Below are 18626 nucleotides of genomic sequence, written 5' to 3'. Positions count from 1 at the left end.
TTCTGTCACCTTTGCAATCTCTTGCAGCGGAAAAGGTCACTTTGCTAAATTACTTTGCTACAGAGGGGCATCTGTAGCTAGTTCCAACTTTATAGTCTGTTGATAGTAGCTCCATAAACAGCTGAAACAGTGGGTCAAGGAAGGTGGGGAGACCAGGGCTAAACAGAGTTAAACAGAGTGGGGGAAACTATCATAAAATAAAAGGGAGACAACTGAAAACCAGAACACCACCACTACTAGCAGTAGCAACCTACACCAAAAGTAAACCAAAAAAATCATCTTGTGAGATGAACACACCCGTTTTTGTTCACATAGGGCAGAATTTCTGAAAGATTTCTCAAGTGGAGAATTTAAGTTGATGTGCAGTTCACAGTTCCATAAAATTGTCTCTGTTGTGCAGCAGGCAGGTAGGTTCTCTAAGGACTGGCAGATCATTTATTGAAAGAACCCACAGTGACATACCCTTAGGCAAATAATGAATGTTCTGCTTTTGAAAACGCAATTTACTGAGACTCAATAGCTGTTTCTCAGAAATACTTTACAAAAGTCTCACCAGTAGATCTGCCACAGATACGGGATTTGCTGGTTTACAACATCATCTGTAAGATGCTCTTTATAGAGAGGTGATGTAAATTCAATTGGCATTGGAAAATTCAAGAGGTATCTGCAAGAGAAAAAAGTAGTAGTAAGTGAGAATAACCCTCTACATGGAAGAGTCCTATGTGGATGTAACATTTAGTTCCGAAATCCAGTTCATGGGTCATATTAAAAAAAGATGCAGTTTTCCTAGATTTTAGTTTAACTCTATCCAGACAGAATTTATACAGAAAGCATTACACAGAAATATAGAAATAGTTAATATAGAAAGAATTTACTCCCTCATTATGTACAAAGTTAAATATTGCTTTATATCTCAGACTTCTCCCTCCTCACATAAAATACATCAAGTAAGGTACAATCATCTACATAGTCAGCTAAGCTGCATTGCCGGTACTCAATTTAATGTTAACAAATGTAAGCAGGAATAAAATCTAACACCTAACTGGAGACACAAACATTTCAAAGCCTCATCTGCATAAGCTTTAGCACAGAAGGTCTTCCTTTGAAGGCCTGCACAGGCATCTATTTTGACTTCAAAACTTCAGTAAGTCTCTCAATTAGGTGCTATAATTCAAGTGGAAAATCAGCAGGCTAGATATGAGCCTGTGCCTTTTCAGCAACAATAATCTGCTGATTAATAGCATGCTGGACCTCTGAACTGAGGTCTTTTGTGGGTGTGTAAATATAGTATTTTAGGTATGCAATTTTAAGCTCCTAGCTTTGGGCTGGGGGGGATGGAACCACGAGCAACTATGGCACACATATGATTGATTTTCATTCCCCAAATCCAGACATTAAACTTGCTGGCTGTTTTATCTTTAAATGCCTGTGGTTTTACAATCTAGCGTATATGCACAAACAACAACTATAAACCTTATAAGCTACCAAATCATAATCCACTGAAGTTTTAGCAAAACATGCCAAGCTAAAAACAGAGGAGTTTAGACGTTCTAGACTGTCTTGTTTTTCAAGAAAATGCCAGTATTATTGAAATTTAAATAGAAAAAACATTCTAAATGTACCTTAAGAGATCCATGGGACCATGCTGTTGGCATGTATCCTCAAAGAAAGCTGCCACAAAATCTTGCAACAGCGGAAGAATACTGCTTGACCTTTCCTGTTTTGGGGTTTTATTTTTTAAAAATAAAAAAATTAAAATCAGACATCAACCTGAAAATGACGAGAACAATTTAAGCACAATAAATAACAAGTGGTGTGTCTATCTCTGCAACACTCCATTATCTTCATTCTCTCAAGAATGAAGTTTAACTGGGTCAGTCAACAAGTAGCAGAAAAAAAGCTGAAAACATTATTACAGAGTTTACTGTTAATTTCTGTTATTCTTTAAGGTTATTAACACTGGATTAGAACAATCTGAACTGTAAGTTTATGATTTTATGTAATTCCTTTGTTTTTCTTCAATCATGTCACTAATCTTGCCAATTCTATCTTTCCCATCTATCTATATAAAGGAGTATTAGACATTACAAAAATATCATGAAGATTAATCAATTTAGTAAGTGTTTGAAACAACACACAAAACTCAAACTTTGGAAAGCCAGCAGACCAACAAAATGAGTTTTGGAGTGGAGTATTACCTGTGAAACAAGGAATTTACACAACTGATAAAAAATTTCTGCATTCTGAGGATACTTCTCAAAAGCTCCAGTCCACACTTTGTAGGCATTGTCACTCTGCTCCATCTGCAAATACACGGTGGCTAAACTCTCCAAGAGCTGACAGTTGTTAGGGCAGAGCTCCAATAAAGATCTACAAAGTTCTGCAGCAGACTCCCACCTTAAAGAGAAATAAAAGTAAGCTTTCAAAAAAAGCAGAGGAGTACTCCAATTAAAAATGTCTTGAAATAACTTACCTTTCAAGAAGTTTCAGCAAAGCTATCATGTTTCTGTAGAGAGGAAAGCAGATAGCTATTCTTTTGTCAGCCTCAAGGCTTTCATCAGTACATGTTTTGACCGCATCTTCAAAACAAAAAGTATAAAATCAAGCCTTTAGACCTCAAGCAATGTCAAAGTTATTTGAAGCCTTAACATAATAAAAAGTCTCATTTAACATAATGAAAATATGTAAGTGTAGAAAGGTATTTCTGAGCATGCTGCTTTTGCAAGTTCTTAAAAAAAGGAAGATGACCATCTTTGGAAAAGCTTTCCTAACACTTATCACCACAGTGTAAAAACAAGTCTTTCAGAAGTTTCATCCTTCATCCATTTAAAAACAGGAAACATCCTACCAACGAAATGTTAAAGCCACGTTACAGATAGCAGTCCATCACTATACTTAAAACTACATTCCAGGATTTCCAGCATAGCTGCTGAAAGCTATTGAGACAAAAGTTAATACAGGATATTATTTTTCTTCTCAGCATAATAAAAAGTTACCCAACAATGAACACCCCATAATGAACACCCCATTATCATGGTTAGACTGCCTTCACTCCCACAGCTGGGCTACTCAATCTATCTTTGAGTATTTCCACACTGCATTACCAGCTGCAGCATAGATATATTCTCAGTGGCAATTCAGTATCACTGCTGGCTAACACGCTAAGTACTGACACTTATACAATGCTATTATAAAGTCTACCTCTGGCAGCACCACAAGTCAAGAATTCAATTTCTTCTAGTATCTTCATTTTACATTTTTAAAAAAAATTATTCCGTTTACTTAAACTTTTAATAAAGACAAACACATGCATTGCTCTGCCTCTTCTAAGGAAACACACTAATCTTCCAGGAAAGTAACTTTGCCATAGACAAATCCCATTAAGCAGAGGGAGGGTAAGAGAGAGAATGACAACAGAAGCCCAAGAAAACTAGCAATGTCATACTGTCACAAGCCACTGGTCTTTATCTTGATAGAACATCATAGTTCAGAGAAAAAGCTATAGCTTTGAACCACAGATAAAACACTCAGTGTGTGTTAAGTACCCAAGAACACTGACTTTCCTCACTGCTCTGTTCAAATCAAGATGAAATATTCACTGGATTAATCCCAATGGCTTAACAGTCATCAGCAATACTGCACTGCCTTGAAATTCTAAAAGCTGGAGAATACTTCTTGATTTACAAGCAGCGAGTAATGTATTAAGTAGTTTACCTCCTTAATCTTACCTTCAAACATAGCTAACAGCGTATCAGGATCAGTCTTCACATCTTGAACTGTTTGCCATGGTATTAAAAATGGCTCTTTGTTCACAACCCTTGAAGGACTGACATTAGCTGGATCATAGAACTTGACTGGGAGAATGCCAAATTCAGTTAGATGTATGTAAGCCAGCCAAGCCAAGCAACGGTCACTTACAGTAAGGCGTTCTGATATTATCTTTTCATTTGCTGATTTTAAAGCATTCTGTAAAGGTTAAAAGAAATATAATGTATTTCAACCATAAAATCTTTAAGATCTAAGAATGAGAAAAGGAAACAGGAAGAACAAGTTTTAATATTCTCAAATCTTTTCCATAGAAGAGACAGGAACTAATTCTTTATGTCAGTCATGATTATATTTGGCTTATGTGAATGTGTGACTATATTCAAATCACATGCATAATTTCTAATAACAGGTTTAGAAAAACTGTAGAAGATCATTATTTTGAAAAGTAAACAGAGATAGACTTTGAAAACATGAATCTCCCAACATGTGTTCCATTTTTCTGCTTAATTCTTGGACAATTACTTCCAGTTGCATAGAAATAATACATTAGCTCTAGAGACAACTCATCTAGAAGTTGAATTCAGTTTCTTATATTCTACCAGGTTTTGTGGTTTACGGGGTTTTTTTGTTTGTTCATTGGTTTGGGTTTGTTTTTATTTTATTAAGTGTACTTCTACAGCTACTAAGTTACAGCTATCCAAGTCTACTGAAAGCACCACCATCTCTAGACATTGTTTAAAAAAAATGTGTTGGAAACGTTACTGAGAACAAGGATACTGCTTCAAATTTCCCTACCAGTCATATGCAAAACTAGAATAGCCCAGTTAAATTGGCAGATCCCAAATAAAATCATTAAGAGCATGCAATTAGACAAAGTCTAAACACAATTGCTCCTAAAACAGAACAGAATCTCGTGGCTAGTAATGCGCCAACATTTTTCTGGATAAATGCAGGACAATAGAAGGCACTTTCAAGGGAATGAAAGTACTTGCAAATTTAGGCAAAATTCAGCAAACACTTCTCCTGTAATAGGTGAAAACTGAAGTTTCAAAAACATTTCACTTATTTACCCTTCAAAATATTTACTTCAGAAAATTTGCTTTCAAGTTTCAGAGACACATTGCTACTTACTCTGAAGTAGCATTTACTTAGAAATTATCTTCTCTTAAATATGGTTAAATAATCTCTCCCCAAGACATTCTGTTCAACTACACACTTCAGATGAATATAAAAACCAAAACACGTTTGGTTTTGTGATGATGCTTTGGGAAAAGGTAAGGGAAACCAACCCATGTTGTTCTCCCACACACACTGGACTTCCATCTCAATTTGACACAGTTTTTTCTCCCTCTGTTCTCTTTGTTCATTCAAACATTCAGAGTTACATTTATCAGTACTGCTGTGTTTAGAATAGCTTTTGGAGGAAGTCAACACAGCATTACACTTTTCTATTTAAACTGGAGCTACAAAAAAAAAAAAAAAGGCATTACAGCCTTAAACCACGGAGCTGAGCCATGTTTTACGGTGTAGCAAGCAAGAGGTGCCATCTGCTGGTAGGAATGAAAAAACTTGCAACCAAAAACTACAAGCAGCTCCCACCTCCAGCAGGACGATTCTCACCTTCATCCACCATTTCTGTTGTCTACAGAACAGTAACAGTGACCTAAATTCTTTCTGCAGTCACAATAAAAGCCTGAGATAACTCTATGACTTTGGAGTTCATGGGACTAATGAAGTCTGATTTAACAAGTCTCCAAAGTTTGGAGCAGGGCAGTGCTGTTAGGTCACATCATGCTATGTTCTTTCCCAAGAACTACTGGTTTGATAATTTCTGCAGCAATAAACATTTCAGTACCTGAGGCAATACATTACTCACAGGCCCTTCACTGCAGAAAAAGGGTTCTATGGCTTACAAGAAATCAAGTAGTAAAGCAATTCCCTGGGAATTATTAGCTACACAAGCAAAGCAAAACAGGTAACAAAAACCCCAAAGGTATACCCAGATTTTACAATGGCATCGTATCTCAAAACAAAAGTCTCTAGGAGAATTCCTTCGGCAAATAAAGGAAGGAACAGTTCTTCAGAAGTTGGCACTATGAGAGTCACAGGCATTAGAAAGCTGAAGGTATGAAGACAATGCCTGGGGTCGTAACCTGGAAGTTACCTGCAGCAGAACAAGAGCATTCTGATGTCTTCCTGTAAACAGGCTTAATTGAACCCTATACAGGAGAGTCTCCAACAGCTGAAAGGACAAGAGATTTCGATTTTCTTCTCCCCCTGTCACTTCCATTAGGAACTGTAGCATCCTCCCACAAACGTAGTCTTTTCCATCAAAGGAATTCTCCAAATTCAGAAACTAGAGAGAAATAATTAATAATAATTAATAATAGTAATAGTAAAGCTTCTAGGTTAATAAAATCACATGAAGCACAAACTTCAGATAATGTCTTTTACCATGAACCATATTTCCCTCCCTCAAACCATATTTTCACATTAAAACTCAAAAAAATACTGTTTAAGTATTAAAGATCAAATAGTCAAAGTTAAATTTTTCAAGCTTAAGTAACAAAAAATAACAAATGTAACATCTTGATTTTAAATAACTTTTATTACCTGAGGACAAGTGATGATTTCTACAAATATCTTTCAAACAGAACTTCGAATCGCTTCATTTTCTGAGCGACTTTTGAGTTTTCAAAAAGCTGTAGTATTTTTCGTTTCACACTTTCCCTGTCATATGTACTGGTTTTCTACAGTAGAAAATGCACACTTACATGAACACTTCACATAAAACTTTTTTTTTTTTTACTTACTGTCCACCAGATTTGATAAGAGGGAGCATATTCCACTGCTGTTTCACACATTTCCTGTATCTCCTCCTTGGTTCCTCTTTTTGAGAAGAGTCTGAGGTAATGACACCAAATTTCAGGATTTTCTTTGTTGCTCTCAAGGGCTCGAGCCAAAACATTTAAAGTAGAATCTAAACACTCAGATGATGAGCTGTAAAAATTAAAAAAGCACTCACATCAACTGTGTTAGTACTATGACTTAACATCAAATACGAAAATGGATGCTTATAATTAGGAGTGACACACAGTCAGCCATTTTTTTAACATGTGCTGTCCTTTACTACAAAAATTTCAAAGTTTCAGTAAGTTTTCATCCTTCAAAGGTTGTTATTATTAGGTGCAATTATCGCAGTGCATGGAAAAAGAAGTTTTCTAGGAAAAGAGTGCCAATTCAAATAAGAGTCCAATTTAATGGAAAATGGGTAAGATTCATCTGTAAGCAGAAGTCTCAAGCTGGAATCATATAAAGGCATTAACATCATAGAGACTTAAAAACTTAAGTAGAAATTTCAAAGGCTTAGTGAAGTAAGAATATTTTTGTTACATATTTAATTTACTTTCTACAGTCAAATACAAGCCTTTCTTTCAGGTTGCATGTCATGGAGGTTTTCTCTGTCTCTAAACCATTAAAAAAAAAAAAAAAAAAGGAGATTTTACTTTGAGGTAACTATCATGAGATGATACCAGCAAAGTGATAAAAGAGTAGCTCAAATAACTGACTATATTGCAAACCACAGAGCTGAGCTTTAATTCATAAACAAACTTCCATAAAACCACAGAAAGCTTCTGAGGTTGCATTTATTCTGAAAACATCTTTAGAAGTTACTTTGCATAGACATTTATGAGAGGAAAAACACATGTCCCAAAACAAAACTAACACAGTTAACCATGGATAAGTCTGAAGCCTTCCCAACCCCTTCTATCACCACTGCCACCTACTAAACCACTCGGTTTCTTCAGAGTACTGAGGCGGGTGGGAGACACGGGGGAATGGGGGAGGTGGCTGTTTTAAGAAAAGGATGCATCATCTTCCATTAGGTTTTCTCCCTTTTCTTGATCTTTTGCCAGGCACACTTATATTTAGAAAGTGTGCTCTTCTCACCCTGCCACTTGCTGGTAGCGTTTTCTTTGAGTACTGGCCTTCCCAGTTCTATCCCTTCTAGTGTTCAGGCAGCTATGGATACAGCTAAACTGATCTTTTGCTACATTTTCCATTACCCACAGTTTACACAAGACTTTTAAGAGAGAGCTGCTCCTCCCCGTTCCCTTTCCTCCCTGCTGCAGCTGCTTAAGCCAGTACCTCGCTTCTGAAATTGAAGTCAATCTCTAGAATGAAACCATCATAACAGAATTCCTACTGAAATTATCTGATTGCCAATAAGAACATGGTACGCTGCAGAATAATTTAGAAGAACAGAAACTAGAGAAACTTAGAAATCCAAAAGTTAAAAAATTACAAAGTAAGAAAGTCAGTGTTAACCGGACCACTTCTACAGGGATAAAACCATATAGCAGAACTGTTCTCATAAGAAACTCTTTCTGATAAAAGTAATTTCAAACATTATTACAATCATTCACTCTGTAAAGGAGAAACTGATTGGAGTCCATTGGTCCGCTGCTTTATCACTGGAAGTACAACATTCCACTGTAATCTTGGAAATACATTAGGCTGTGCACTTTTCAAACACAAACAATTATTTCTCCCACACTACTTTCCATCAACTTCCGTTCTGAATCAGAACCTACCTAAAGATAAAGCATCAGTGTAATTTATTACTCACATAGTATAGTGCATACAGTAGGAAATCTAATCTATTTTTTAACCTGTTTTTAAGTAACAAATTATTTGTGGCATTGTTGAAGAAAGTTCTTTAACATCAGAAAGAAAACTTGATCATAGCAGCATGGGTAAAACACAAAATGAAGTCTAAAACGTATCAGACTTACCCTTCATTTTGATTCAAGTATTTGTATGCAAGTTTAATCCAAAGCTGTACATCACAGGGGTTTTCCTGAACACTTGCCTCCAAGTTGGAAATGTCATCAGTCTCACTTGTAAAATACCGGACATCATCTGGAGTCACCACAGCATCAAGAGCTGGAACTCTTTTTTTATGCTCTGTGGGATGGGCTGCAAATTAAAAAAAAGTTAAAAAAAAGTTTCTTTTCAAAAACAGAAGTGACCTGTAAAATTGGAAATTATACAAGGGGTAGCATTTATATATTTCAAGTGTAGCCACTGACCAGAGCAAAACACAGTTATTTCAATATCCCCTAAAACTTAGAACTGTGTAGTCTATAGAAAACTGGTTATATTTCAAATGCAAAAGGCAAGAAATAAATAGCAGTAAAAGGCTGCTTTGATCAACAGACACAAATTAAGGCAGTTCATTAGGCAACATTAAGAAACAGACACATCTGACAAAAAAATTTATCTCAATTCTGAGTCTCTAAAAATCCTTTTTACAGGATTTGCTAACAAATCCTAAAGCTCCCACTTGAATGAGTCACATGTGAAACACTGTCAGGGTACTGATGCTCTAGCAAGCTTCCAAGTCTCAAATGCTGTTTAACAGCAGCATTTTTTAACTCTTGACCTCAACACCAAATACCATCTCTGTACAAGTTTAAGATAACCAAACATGTGAAGTTTTACTACTTCACAGTTCTGGGAAGGAAAAATAAAAATTAAAAAAATCCTAATGGTCTATGGGCAAAGCTGAAACATTCTAGGGAAATAGTTCCTTATATTCCTTTTAAGAACAGGTAAGTAGAAATTCTACCTTAACTTCCAGTCACACATTATACTTTTTTTTTTTCCTTAAATACAACAAATTCAGTTCAAACTTTACCCAGAAATTTATGCAAGATAAAGTTTGCATGCAGGAAATACAAAGTCAAGAGCTATTAAAAGCACTGGTTTTCTTAAGAACCACTTCAAAAATTAGGTGTTGGGAAGAGGTTGGCAGGTATTTTCCCCCAGTACTCTTTTTTTAATGGATGCCACACATCCAGATTACCATATTTAATAGGTCCAACGAACTGTTCCTCTTCACTGCTGCTACTATCTAACAGAGGTTTTCTCCAGTACTTTGGTCTCCATTTCCTTTTATCTTTCCATGTTGTAAATGGAGGTGCTGTAAACAAGCAAAGTAGTAGAAATTCTTTTACTTTTCTGTATTCAAGCTTAAAACATCTTTGCTAATAAAGATTTTAGATAGCAACATTCTGTGAGTGCAACACAAGTGTATAAGTTTCTACTTATACACTACTTATTTAAAATCTATTGTGCTCAAGTGCGTAAGTCGCTTTTCCAAATTGGACTCCAAAACTATTATATTATTGCCTTAAAACAAACTCTGCTGCCTTTATTTTACCACAAGCAGAATTTATAACACTGAGATAGACTAAGCAACAACAACAAAAAAATTATTCTTCTACAAAATCATCAAGGTACTCTATAATTTTATATATAAATTTTTAAAAGTTTATATTGTATTTAATCTACCAAGGTACTTACTGTGACTTTTACTCTCATTGACATTGCTGGCCAGAAGAACAGCCATCTGATCCACTGACATACGGTCTCTGTTTATACCAAAAAGTTTTTCAACATATTTTTCTGAAACAAGAATATTTGTATCTTAAGTAAACACATAAATGAAAATGAATACGTACCTTAACAGCAATTTAGCACAACCTATGCTGAATTCATGAAATATGACTGCTTCAAGAGGTATGGTAACTTAACATACTAAAACAAAGAAATTAAAAACTGAAAAAGTTCTGTTCAGCAACTTGCCCATATGGCAACAGCGTTGTTATAAAATTCCAGCTGCACTGAAACGGACCAGTCCAGCAGTTACAAAAAGAAGTGAGGAAGGGGAGAGGGAAAGATTCCATGCTCATTGCTCCCCGATTCCCTGAATCCCAGTGATACTTTATTTTTCCAAGTGAAATGTTCCACAGATCAATGATTTTTTCTTTCTGTAAAGACACCAAGGTAACTACCCACTACAAAGGACTGAATTGGACAACTGCAGAAACCTGTCTTTTCATATAACTGTATCTTATACATTGTTTTACATCAAAGTCTTTGCACCCAGAGCTTTTAACGAAAGCCACTCCCTTCAGAAATGAATCTTTGTATAGAAAAGTGAGCAAAAGACTCTTAAGAACCTGTGGCAGTGCTGATTTCCTCATCAGTGCTTTTTTCTGAACAGCCAATCAGTTCTAAATTGTAAGACAGAATATCCTGAAACAGCTGCTTACGGCTAAGAGTGCAATCCTTCATGTGCTGCCTAAAACAAACAAATAAGCAATTAACATATTTATCACAGCAAGAATTTAATAAGCCTTATAACTAGAAAGTTGGTTTTAGTAGACAGGAGGGTGAAGCATAAAGAAAATCATACCCACAGAAAACACTGTAGCCTACTTTGAAATTTCTGTTAAATATGTCTGGGTCTTCTCTAAACTTAAACCTGCATCAGTAACTTAACCCTAGTCTTCATTACTTCACTATAGCCTTACTCTTTAAAATAAACCTCTACCCACTTGCTTCGCACTAACACAAAACCACAGTATTTAGAACTTTCCAGTTCAAATGAGGTAGTTTTAAGAATCAGGTATCACTTTGTGTTTAAAAGATTCAAACTATGGTTTGACAGTAACAGCTAAAAGCTGATCCAAAAAGCTATCTGCCACCAAAAAGGGCAAAAAAGAGAGCTGAAGTCTACTCCTATTGTATTTTTCCAGTAGTTAGAAGTTTCTAAATTGAGTTTATTCCTGACCAATTCATATCCATTTGCTCTTGTACGAACTTCTTAAAATCTACTGTGCAACTTGTTTAACAAACTATTTTTAATACAACACCAGGCTTCAAAGAAACAAACATAGCCAGTATTTTCCCAGAAAACTGGAATTCCACTACTTCAATAGGGTTGTTTTTTTTTTTTTTTACATAATCACATAGTATTTGGTGCATGCTTTATTTTGGTTAGCAGCACGATATAACTCTAGCGTGCTTAACAGTAACAACCACTACCTGAGGTTCCATGGTGGTCTGAAGTTATGCTGAAGCTATAAAGCAAGAGGAGTCCCATCTGAATTACAAGGCAACCAAAAGGTGAAATATTCTCTAACAGTCCATACTGCTTTTCTAAATTTACATCTAAAGAACCTCCTTTCTTCATGGCTTAGACGAAAGGTTTTTTTTCCTGCCAACCAAGTATCTGCAATAGGGTATTAAAAAAAACTTTCTTATCTAGAACTTGCGCATAGGATCATAAATCCAGACCTTTTAAAGAAATGAAAAACATGCCTATTTTGGTCTTTGAGTCAGACATCTAGAAGAGAAGTTCAGTTCAAATAAACAAAATTAAAAAGAACTCACCACTGACAGTCATCATCATTGCATGTGCCTGTTAAATCAAAACGGCAGAAACACTGTTTTGGCTCAATCATATTGCTATATGTTACTGAACTGAGGTACAGTTTTTCCTTGGTTCGAAAATACGGACTGAACCTAAAATGAAACAGTGAATTATTGTGACAAAGTGTACAAGGTAAGACATCAGTTTTACTAAACAAAACATTTAAAAATAATCACTTTTTCTGTATTAAATCTCATTATTTCCAAAACCCTGCTACTAATCAGAAGCATCGCTAACACATGAGTTAAGAGGAAGGTGAAAACAGAGAGAGAGGGAGGGAACAAAATAGTGCTTCTCAATCTAAACAGATTCTGTTCCAGAATTCTCTTCTCCCTTAGGTGCAGAACTTACTTCATATAAAAACAGGAAGTGTAGTAATGACCCAGTAGGGAAAGCAAACTACTGAAACTGAATTTCAGTTTAGTTCTAGAAAAAATGCACTCATGCTCTAGTCAGCATAAGATCAATGTCAAATAGAAGTATAAAGAGAACCATGAAAGATTAACCTGAAAAAACAGTGAAAAAATCCACATCAGATTTTATAAAGTGTAAACAAACAAAAACCAGTCTGAGCTGAGCACACTAATGGTTGTTTTAAGTCTTTAGCTAACATTTGGCTATGTCAATTTTGGGATTTCTAGCTCCTTAAGGAACTGAAGCCATAACCTACAAGAAGTTAAAATGAATACTCCTGTAAAGATAGCATCCTCCACCTTTTGCTACTTAAGAGTACAGAAATAAAAAACCTGAAGCACATGGTAGGCTTCAACTGTTCCAGTTTAAATTCCACACTTCCGTTTTCTAAAATTTAATATGTAGGAACAAAGCTCTCTTTAGTCAAAAGACAGATGTGTCAAACTGATTTCACTTGCAGGTGCCTACTTTAAGTCAAGATGAATCAATCACTGTGGTCATGCCTCTTTCCACTGAGCAGGAATGCAAAAAATAGGTTATTGGTTCAATCTCGACTCAAACAATTTAAAACCTAGCCAAGTTTAAAGACTGCATAATTGAAATACACTTGTTATTTTTTTCCTGGATTTTAGATCACTTCATATTGGATATAAAAATCCTGTTTTCAAATGTTTAACTATTATTTTTTAATTCAGTTATACTGAACAACAACCCAGTTGCAGGGAATAGTATGCAATACAATGCAAAAGCAGGGTACTGCACAAAAGCAAGGGACTCCTGCATACCAGAAAAAGTAACTAAAATCATTAGGTTCCCTAAACTAGAGACAAAAGTGTTTCAGGATAGTCAAGTTTCTCACTGCAACTTGTCTTTCTGTGCACGCCTAAGTATCAAGGAAGAGCAGTGAAGAATACTTGAATAAAAACACATATACACAGAAGTCAGAGAGCTACTAGAGTCTTCATACCTGTAGGATTTAAATACTAGAAGAGGACTATGATACGGTCCAAATGGAAATGGTTTCACTTCAGTTTGTTTATTTTGCGATGTAACAAAATCCACATCAACTGAAATTTCCTAGGAAACAGATAAACAGATATACAGCAATTGCAATACCACCTAGTAAAGACAACCTTCATACTTAGTTTTAAAGCATTTACCTGACCACACAACAGATCTTCCTTAGGTACTATAAAGGCAGTACTTTTCACTAGCAGCTCTTTCAAGCTGTCAGCTTTAGCATAAAGTTTTTTCAGTTCATCAATATTCAACCCAAGGAACAGCTCAGGCTCCTCTGATGCCTTTTTAGAAAGTTTGTTTACAGTTTCTTGTTTTGGAGTGTCCATGTGTTTAAGATTTGGTTTAGTGAAAGAATTAGATTCTCTGAAAGATCTCCTTCGTTCTCGGTTTGAATTAGACAGAACTTCATCATCGAAGTAGTTTTCTTCACTGTCCAAAGACAATTTATCCTGTGTAAGATCATGAAGTGATGGCTGGGGTAATGCAAATTCAGATTCCTCTTCTGCATGAGGTGCAATATTTGATTGTTCCTTGGTTTGAAGTGCGCGGGCCTCTTTCAATTTCTGAATCTTTAGAGCATATTCATATTCTAGTTGCTGTAGTCGTTTTTTCTCTAGTGCAATCAATTCTGCTGAATGCTTTTTTGGACTTGATGCAGGGGAGTTCTCCAATTTCAACATTTTGCTTGGCTGAAAAGAAAAAAACTCCCTTTATTTCATTTTCACATTTACTGATCTATTGACAGGAGGTAAAATGAAACATGGGCAAGATATTTAATTCAGAGTTTATGAAAACATTTTAAACTCTTGCCAGAAAATTTTCAACGAACAGCAGAAAAACCACAAAAAAGTTTGCCACAATTCAACTGGCAGGTTTGCAGGTTTTTTTGATAAAAATTATCCTACATCACGTCGGGGCTTCAACAGAAGTTCTGGCCACATTTAAAAGGTGAGCTATAAAACAAGTATACGGGCGTCGGGTGGGGGGTGCACAAAAAGAAGAATTTACAAAGATATTTTAGCCTTGTTTTTCTATATTTTGTTTTTCAAAACAAGATCAGATCCCCCTTTCAGTGTCTTTGCTGGACAGTTTTAACAAGATCAGTGACGTCTACAGACAGTAAAGTACTTCCTTCCTTCACAGCCATATAGCTCCTCTTATTATTTATCTATTAGTGACATTTCCCTGGCACAGAAATGTAGGCTTTGAACAGTTTTCTTTAAATGCTTAATGCTTTTTCTGTTGAATTCTCTAAAATACTGGAAACCAATAGGAAGATTCCTACAGTGCTTTGGAAATGGTTTCCTATTTTCCTGAAATCCCATTTGAACTAAGTTTCCTAATCAAAACTGCTGCTGCTTTTCAAGTACAGCATGGTTTAAAAGCATGAAACAAACTTACAAGATGATCTTGCTCCAGTTTTCGTTTCCCAATTTCCTTACTTGCTACTGCTTTTGCTCGAGCAAGTTCTTCCCCATATTTTAATGCCAGAGCTTTTTTTACTGTAACTCGTTGTTGAACTTTATGAATCTGAAAAAAAGAAAAAAAAATACTACAGTAAGATGCAAATTTTCAGATATGACCACATAATAAAATATAATCAGAAAAGACATGGGAATTAATAATTAATTCAAAGAAAGCCTACTGCCTCCAAATATCAGGCTACCCATTTCAAGACTTCCAGCTCTAGGAAACAGAAACATTTCAAAATTAAAGTTACTTGTTCCTGAAGTTTCTTGAGAAACATCTTATTAGCATTCAAGATCTTCTCTGTTGCTTGTAGCTGTTCAGCCAGTTTGTTAATTTTATTTTCAGCAATTCGAACATTCTCTCTCTTCTTGGCCTCTTGTTGCAACAAATGTTTCAAGACAGATTCATCCTTCATCAACAGAAGTCTAAAAGTAGAAAAGCCATGTAACACAATTTTTTCCAAACACTTCTCAGAGCTATTGCTGCTCCTCTGAAACCCTAGTTATTTAAGAACCCAGCTCTTTTTCACTTATCAACAAACAAGATTCTAAATTTCTCCAGATAGTCTTAACATCCATGAGACAATAAATACTGGTAGTACATACAGCAAATTTCAGTAACCGAAGTTCAGCATGTTAGTATAAAGCAGATGAAAACACTCTAGTTATGAGGATGGGGAAAGTAAGCAAGTGGCATATCTTCAATACTGTTTTTAACATTAAGACATGCAAAACACACATGTTCTTGCTTTCTGCTAAGTAACAATCCAATTCTTCCTTAGGGTGCATAAACACATTAGCAGGCTACAAGCGATAGTATTAGGGCACAACAGCAGAGCAATTAAATATAAAAAGCTATGCATTAAAAGAAGCAAGATAAAGACTTAGATAGACAGGTGTGAATAAAGGGAGGAGGGAAGAACGTGCTTCAGTTAATGTCTGACCACAAACCAGTTTGTTCACAAGACCACACAGAAATAATCAAGTGGCAACGGAAGCAGAAAAGAAGGATGCAAAGCACTTAAATTTTCCACAATAACATGGAAGAAGGGCGAGAAACATGGAAGAGGCATGCTAAAAGAGAAAAGGCATACAGGAAAAGCTTCAAACAGCATACTTATTCTGCAGAAGCACTCATTTATTTACATGTATCAGGCATATCCCATTGCAACATGCTACCCTCAGAGTGTACCAAGTAGTGAAAAGCACACATTTTTTTTGTATTTCAGAGTTATTAGGTGGCACAGCTGATATTCTAGTCACTCAACATAAACACAGCTGAGAACAGTTAGCATGACAACCATACTTCAAAGTTACAAAACACCACACTGGCACTACAACACAATTCCTTTTATACAGCAATAGAATTCAAGACTGAATAGTTCAAGACAACAGAAAACCAATCATTTGCTGTACTTTATATGCTACACATTCAAAAAGATTATTTACTAGTTTCATCCTGCTAAGTAAACAAGGTAGGACTTACAACAGGAAAATATGTACCTGTTTTTCTTAAGCTTTGCTTCTGCTTCTGTGACTTGTTTTGTCACTACTGCTATTCTCCCAATTCCATCAACTTCACCATCAGAATTTGCAGGCGATGAATTATTCCTCAGTGGATCAGATCTAATTAAGCGTTGCTTCTCACGACTAAAACAGAGATGTTAAAAGCAAAGATGTTCAGTAGCTTCAACATTCATTTCAATGGGTACTCCCAATAGTTTTAAAATCTTCAAAAGAGTAGCAGGACAAGATTTTAAGTTAAAAGAAAAAGAACTTTCCACAACTGCAATCAACTACTGTAAGCCAGTTCAAATCCAAGGACTTTTAGACTCCTACGTTGCCTTACTAAAAATTGAGTGGGGGGGAAACCTGAAGGTAATGGGAAGCTTTTCAAACTCAGATTTTTCCTTCCAGTTACAAAAACAGACTAGTAAAGGACTACAAAGAACATACATTTTACATTAACAATTAAGCTCAGTTGTACCTGGCAATCTCTTCTTTTAAGAGCCTGTATTCTATCTTCTTATCTTCTGGTAGAGCCTCTGGAGTTCTCATTGGATCATTTTCTTTTTCTGATTTTGGAGGGGCTTTGATTTTTGAGGCCTGTTACAACAAGGTTCAAGTCAATACTAGTCACACTAGTTTAAAATACAGCAATTAACTAAATACAGCTATTAACTACTATTTTTAAGAGGCATTTCAGCACAAACTTAAAGCTGTTCAAGGCTAATAAGATCTTTTAAGCCAATGTTATTTTTGCTAGTAATTAAAGATGTATTGAATTTTATTTGAAAAAATGAAACCAAAATATATTACAAATTCTATCTTCAGGATGCCACCTTAACCAAAAAGGTCATTTTAATTAGCTTGTCCAATTCAAATTACAATGTAATGGTCCAGACAGGAGTAATGTACTCACTCTTGCCCATTTCTGATGTAATCCAATATTTCTTGACCAAATTCTAAAGTTTAAATTCCATATACAAAGCAAAATCATTACAAAATAAACCTATTAAATGCTGATAGCGTTTACCTCAACATTTCTCCTTGCTTCTTTTATCATAGATTCTAGTCCTCCAAACACACTGCTAGCTGAGTTAGATGGCTCTCCATCAGACTCGCTATCATCAGAGTCATTTAACGTAACTACAACAGACTTGTGTTTTGGAAGCTGTGGGGAGAATGAAAGAAGTTTTATACAAGAAGAAAAAGTTACAGAGACAGATACAGCTGAGTACATATTTACTAGAAAAGAAGAGGGAGGTTAACTTCTTTTCTTATCAAGGCACATGAATTCCACATTGTAAGGAAAAAAACCCTAAGCATTCGTGCATCTCCACTACAAGACACTGTACCCATTCTTGATACTGTAACATGAAAGGTACTCCAACTTTTTCAACCTGTTCCCAAGTATCTGCAGCATATTTACATTTCCATGGTCATAGCACACAGATCTCAAACCTTTGACTCCTCCCCTTCATAAATTATTTGAATTGTAATGAAAATTATCTTCCTCCATTTGCAAGCAATTTTAAGTAACTGAGAGGTAACAATCAATCAAGCCTGCATTAGAAATGCTGTGCCAGACATACCAGAACTCCCTCATCTTTGTGCCACACAGTTGCGATGCCTCTTGTCCCACAGTTACACTTAGCTGACCTTACAGTGAGCTGCTCAGGCAGTTAAATTGGCAGAACACCAACAGTAAATAAAGAACAAATGGAACAAAATTAATCACTTTTTGCCACCATCACTAACTGAAACAGCTCACTGAAGATCAGATGACTGCCAATTCCAGCACAAAGAAAGATGCAGAAACAAGCAGACAATTTAGATTAACCTCAAATGCTCTGGAGTTACAGCTTGAAAAGAAGCAACTCAGTTCACATTTCCAGGACTGCTCTTCCCCTCTTCCAAGTCTCAACAACTACAGTTATACATTTAACCTTTACCTCAGGACAGAACCTCTTCAAAGTTCTAAGTGCCTTTTAAAGCACACACCCCACAAAAAAAACCACTTTTTAAGATGAAAAATACCCAATTTCCACAATAATTTCTTTTTTATATTCTCTTTCTGGACAGTTCTTAAAATAAGGATCATATCTACTACTTCTGAATGTACTGCAGCTGCATCATTTTTACAGTGCCATAGCACAGGTAGGTGAAAA

General features: G+C 35.7%; 1 protein-coding gene across 6 annotated transcripts in view; it reads right to left on the bottom strand.

The window, feature by feature from the left end:
• ZFC3H1 (zinc finger C3H1-type containing) overlaps window positions 1-18626 on the bottom strand; it is a 43585-nt gene that overhangs the window by 8064 nt on the left and 16895 nt on the right. For all 6 annotated transcript variants that reach the window (XM_030002602.2, XM_041120429.1, XM_030002603.2 and 3 more), the window contains exons 10-28: window positions 17492-17629; window positions 16943-17061; window positions 16459-16605; window positions 15207-15381; window positions 14888-15016; window positions 13627-14175; window positions 13434-13543; window positions 12013-12144; window positions 10797-10918; window positions 10138-10239; window positions 9638-9754; window positions 8565-8748; window positions 6582-6768; window positions 5933-6124; window positions 3729-3966; window positions 2474-2579; window positions 2199-2397; window positions 1623-1717; window positions 554-664 (exon numbers count right to left, since the gene is read on the bottom strand). In XM_030002602.2, coding sequence (XP_029858462.1) covers window positions 554-664; window positions 1623-1717; window positions 2199-2397; window positions 2474-2579; window positions 3729-3966; window positions 5933-6124; window positions 6582-6768; window positions 8565-8748; window positions 9638-9754; window positions 10138-10239; window positions 10797-10918; window positions 12013-12144; window positions 13434-13543; window positions 13627-14175; window positions 14888-15016; window positions 15207-15381; window positions 16459-16605; window positions 16943-17061; window positions 17492-17629 — 3152 coding nt within the window. The remainder of the gene's footprint in view (window positions 1-553; window positions 665-1622; window positions 1718-2198; window positions 2398-2473; window positions 2580-3728; window positions 3967-5932; window positions 6125-6581; window positions 6769-8564; window positions 8749-9637; window positions 9755-10137; window positions 10240-10796; window positions 10919-12012; window positions 12145-13433; window positions 13544-13626; window positions 14176-14887; window positions 15017-15206; window positions 15382-16458; window positions 16606-16942; window positions 17062-17491; window positions 17630-18626) is intronic.

This window comes from Aquila chrysaetos, chromosome 26, assembly GCF_900496995.4.
Source record: "Aquila chrysaetos chrysaetos chromosome 26, bAquChr1.4, whole genome shotgun sequence".
NCBI classification, from domain to species: domain Eukaryota; kingdom Metazoa; phylum Chordata; class Aves; order Accipitriformes; family Accipitridae; genus Aquila; species Aquila chrysaetos.
The sequence above is the reverse complement of the archived record's forward strand: the minus strand, read 5'-3'. Positions and strand labels throughout refer to the sequence as shown.